At 46.8% G+C, this 4,760-nt stretch overlaps 1 protein-coding gene across 1 annotated transcript; it reads right to left on the bottom strand.

The window, feature by feature from the left end:
• Positions 1 to 2,560: 2,560 nt before the first annotated feature.
• T265_03799 (hypothetical protein) lies at positions 2,561 to 3,145 on the bottom strand (the record flags this gene model as incomplete). Its single annotated transcript, XM_009168370.1, has 1 exon — positions 2,561 to 3,145. One exon carries the CDS (start codon positions 3,143 to 3,145, stop codon positions 2,561 to 2,563), a length of 585 nt encoding a protein of 194 aa, XP_009166634.1.
• Between the last annotated feature and the right edge of the window lie 1,615 nt (positions 3,146 to 4,760).

Below are 4,760 nucleotides of genomic sequence, written 5' to 3'. Positions count from 1 at the left end.
ACTGCTTTGAATTCACAGTCTTTAGCAAGCGATTTCAATTTGTGAACGAATTGGTCGACATCCTGACCAGGTTCTTGTTTGTATGTGGCTAAAAGATGGCGTGCATACACGATATTTTTCGGGCGGATGTAAAGTTTTTCCAGCAAGGTTATCGCAGAATCGTAGTCGCTGCATTCTGCGATGAAGTCATACACTGTATGGTCGATGTGACGAATGAGAGTTTCCAATTTATTTAGACCTTCGGGTTTGACTGAGTTAATGTAAGCTTTGAAAGTACGGAACCAATGAGTCCATCGTTTCATGCCATCTGATGAGTGAGGATCGGCATCAAAAACCGTAGGTCGGAGAATATGATCCATTTCGTTTTTATTAGACGATTAAATTGTTGCGAGTCGAGAAGTTCCAGGACGGGATTAGAAAGGAGACAGAATAGGAAGACGTAATGTACGCTTTAATCGTCTAATAACTGTAGTACATGGCTGAAAATAGGTTGTTGCCGTTCGTAGTACATCACCTTGTATCCTGAAATGTGGAATCACGGCAGCTGAGCCACTAACTTAACATCAAGACGATTCTCACTTCCACACCGCATATGAACGTGTGTGACTCACCGAGGTATCTTTCAGTAGACCAAGCCCATATCTCGGTTTGATACCGGTTATCCAAGTGATTGATTTTCCTCAGACTAGGTGGCCAAACAACAGCGCGTTGCTCAATACGGTAGAAAAACTACAAAAAAGCCAAACGTTCTGCTCAAAAGGCACCTGTTATGCGCAGCCGCATCAGAATTGAGACAGTAACGCGTTACTCCCTGCGCTCTTGGGTTAGGCCAGCTCACTGCAGCCGAGCGGGTCAGACTGCCGTTCCTTCTAGGGTATACCATTTGATTTCATCCACGCAATGGCAGCGAGTACGATGGTGCACTGAAGTCGCTAAACGCCAAATGCCTTGGTGGGCATCGAGAGTGCGGGATATGGTGAAGGTTATCCTACAGAAACAGCCGTGCCTCACACCACCCGGTCCTAGGAAAGTAAGTCAGCGAAACGACGAGCGGAAAGGACAGCTCATTAATTCACTCGCGAAAGCGTCTACTAGAGAGATGGGCCGAACGCTTCAAAGAACAGTTTGGCCGGCCTCTTGCAATATGGGCTCTGGAGATAGTCTATACGCTCGAATGCTGTCCAGCCTCCAACGTGGTATCAGAGGATCCTCCGAAAAGACACGAAGGTTATTGCGCCTTTATGTAAGCTCACACCGATCCCATCACTCGTTTTAGCTATGATATTACAAGAGCCGTCACCACTTCCCTTCTGCTTTGCCAGCAGTTACGCGAGAGCCAGCCAGTAATGTAAAGCCCACGCGTGGTTGACAAAAGTGATTATCGTATAGAAAGATAAAAGGGCTTTAGCGAATTTGGAGCTTGCTCAGTTGCCAAGATGACGCCGAAAATATAAAACTATCTGAGACAACGAATAGGCTTTCACAGGGTTCTGGAGGATTGATCTATGAAATAGACCCAACACGAGCGGCGGTCTCACTCCACTGTTGCTAGCAAATTGCTTAATGTTTTAAAGTTCCAAGTGTTCCGATTTACCGGTGAAGTTTTGGTTGCGGGCCCATTTGTACGATTTTCTCCATTGGAAATTCAGTGTCCTACCTACCTACTTCTAAGCTGCCATAATGACCGTCTTGCGCACTAAGTAGAGAACAATGGGGTTTTTTCCACTTCATACAGTGATTTCTGATACCTCGTTTGTTTCATTGCAATACATGTCGATACATATTCACTCCTTACCGGAAAGCTGGTCTTGCGCAAATGAGGACTCATAAGTCTACTGTGTAGGTAGCTGATTTGTTAAGAGCTTTCCTGTTTGTCTTGCGCTATTTCCTAACTGCTTCCTTAACAAAAGCCTGGAGTTGAACAAGAGGTCCCGCAGCGCCATATTACACAGCAGAGAGGCCTTCGATTGCCCGACAAATTTTCGTGAAGAAGCTCGCTTAACCTCAGGTGCACTGAAAAAATTGTTCAACCATAGCAACCTTCTGGTGCCTGCTGCCATGCTACCAGAAGGAGGCTCGACGGCTTCGATACTGCCAGGTTGCCCAGGCCTAGGCAGGGAGGTGCACGGACTGAAAGGACTTGTTTATCTCATTGGTGGTTCAAGTGGTTAGAGCGCGAATTCACTGACCGGAATGTCCGTGGTTGGAGCCCGACTTCCCCTGTTTAGGCTTGGACAACCTTGCAGTATGCCAGCCCCCGTGCTTCTTTCTGGTGGCATGGCAGCTGCGCGCCGGGAGTATGTTGCAGCTGAACGAATAATTATTTTTATATTGATCATTTGTTCGTGCGCTCCAGACCTACTGGCCCTGTGGCATTACGGATATACACCCTTTTGTTGCGTTGCCGCAACGCGATTCGAAGAAAGCACGAGGGTCGAGAGGTTACGAAAGCCTAGTTAACACCAACCAAAGAGCAAGGATTAGGTTCGATTCATGGACTTGCCATTGAGCAGCCTTGCGCCTTAACCACCGAGTAACGCTGACCGCGTACATATCCATCTTAATACAGCCCCAGGGCGAAGGGTGAGTTCAAGCGGATACGGTGGTAGTTGATTTGGTCATCAACGAAGCAAGATGTCGGGAAGTGCGGCACATCCAAAGCAAGAAGGCGGTCGGTGCGTCCATCACTGCTATCGTTTCTTACTGTGTCAACTGTTGTTTTTTGTGATTTATCTCCGAAGACTGCAGGCAACAAGCGCGTGTGTGTTGGCTTCTGGTTAGTGCGATGTGACGTGAATGTCTGCTGATACGCAGACGAACTCTGGTACTTGTCCCTCATTCCAGTAAGCAATGCTTTACCATCTGGGGTCCTCAAATATGATGCCTCAATTGCCTCCTTCAGATCATAGGGGATTCTCCCTTGAAAAAAGCTTCCCCCGACCGAGGGCCGTCGACACAACACACCCCACTTGTGGGTCAGTTGATGCCGTGACGGATCAAGTAAAGGAAGGTTGTTACGTTTTTGTTGGTGTGCGTGTAATGGTAAGTTTTGTGGTATCACTGGTTCGGCACGACCGAACGCTGCATCTGATAGACTCAAAGTCCTGCCAAACGTAGCACGTGATATCCCACTACTGGCCATCATTATGCTCAGCTCAGCTTGAACTTGGCGGACCCTTCATCCTAAAAGCTTTTCTGAATGCAGTTCGCTGCTGCGACTTGGTCCTCTACTATGGACTGGACCTAATATGGAAACTCAATTTTCTCCATAAGTAGGCTGTTGGCTTGGTGCATTGCGGTAACGTTCAAACAGATGCGCCTTGGCTGAAATTCCAATAAATCGTCACTTTAGGACAGTCCATTGAGTGCTAGGTCAACTGCAGTACATTGCCAAGATCGTAACAGGACTGAACCATTTACCAGAAGAATACTTCCCTTCAGCGTTTTCAAACTTTTCGGAGTGATCACAAAATTGTTCACTTAGCTATCTCGAGTTAAGCTGTTCCGGAAAGTGGAAACACGTTATCAAGTAACATTATGAAGACGATATGGGTGCCAATGAAAGCAGGGTAAACGGACTTGCGACTTGGGTCTAGTTTCGACTCCATTAAGGTAGGCTTCGACGCTCTAAGCGGTAAATGGAGGCGCCTAAACTGATGAGGTGCCTCCAAAGTCAGGAGCATCCTACTCTTGACGACCTTGCTATCGCAAAAGGCGATCTAATCGCTGTCGGTCGTATGACTGAATACAACTGAAGAAAACGAAATTGGCGCTAGACACGGACGTAACCCGACAAAGGTGCTGCTAATGTCGGATAAAGCCCTTGAGGCTAACGCAGACAGCTACTTCTTCCTATTTGTTCGGTTGACTGACTGCTGCCACAGAGTTCAGCTAATAGATTTTGGCGTCACGGGTGTACAAACACTGCGATTGTGATTCTCGATAGCGCTACCTACCTGATACTGAAAGGACTCCATCTCATGAGTGGTTCTAGTGCGTGCATTTGTCCCACAGGCAGTTTCATCTCACCATGGCGTGGTTTACCGAATACCAATCGCCTATCTGTCGAGAAACCATTTCGATGGATACATGCTAAACGTATCGAAAGTCCACTACTCTCGCAGATTCCACGCCTTAGATAACCTATTGTTAGGTTGCCTATGTAGGTCCTTCGTGTCCCACGTTTACATGAAAAAACAGCGGTCCTGATGCGTCCCCTGTTGGGTTTCACCAAAGGTGCCGATACCATTCAGTTGAGACTTGATTGGACTACCCACTGCCTCGGAGTCTGCGTTTTAATTCATTGTATCGTTCGTCTATTTTAGAGTACCCAATGCTCACCGCTTTGGCTGTGCAGTACTTGGAGCTCCTGGCAGCTGGGACCGAGTTCGGCTGTTTTTTCTGCTTCCCGTGAAGGATTTTTCGAGCCAGATACTAAAAACTAGGAGCTATTTCTTCCACCCGTATAAATTCTTTACTGCAAAATCCAATCCCCTGATGGATTACGATGCTCCTCAATCAACGGTGTGTTCGATAAATATCCCACACCACAATAACCCATATTTTTTCTATGGGCTGACAGGACCACTAAGTCATGGAAAGTGACTTTCCGATCTCATGTGTTCGCAATTCTGTAGCCTTCCTTTCTGTCGTTTTGGTGCTGAGTGAGTGAAAATCATCATCAAAGACAGCAACAACAGTGCTGGTACTGATGCTTCACTGCCGTACAATCATAGGGTTCGTCTATATATATATTATAT

This window comes from Opisthorchis viverrini (genome assembly GCF_000715545.1).
Source record: "Opisthorchis viverrini unplaced genomic scaffold opera_v5_56, whole genome shotgun sequence".
In the NCBI taxonomy this organism is placed as follows: Eukaryota; Metazoa; Platyhelminthes; class Trematoda; order Opisthorchiida; family Opisthorchiidae; genus Opisthorchis; species Opisthorchis viverrini.
The sequence above is the reverse complement of the archived record's forward strand: the minus strand, read 5'-3'. Positions and strand labels throughout refer to the sequence as shown.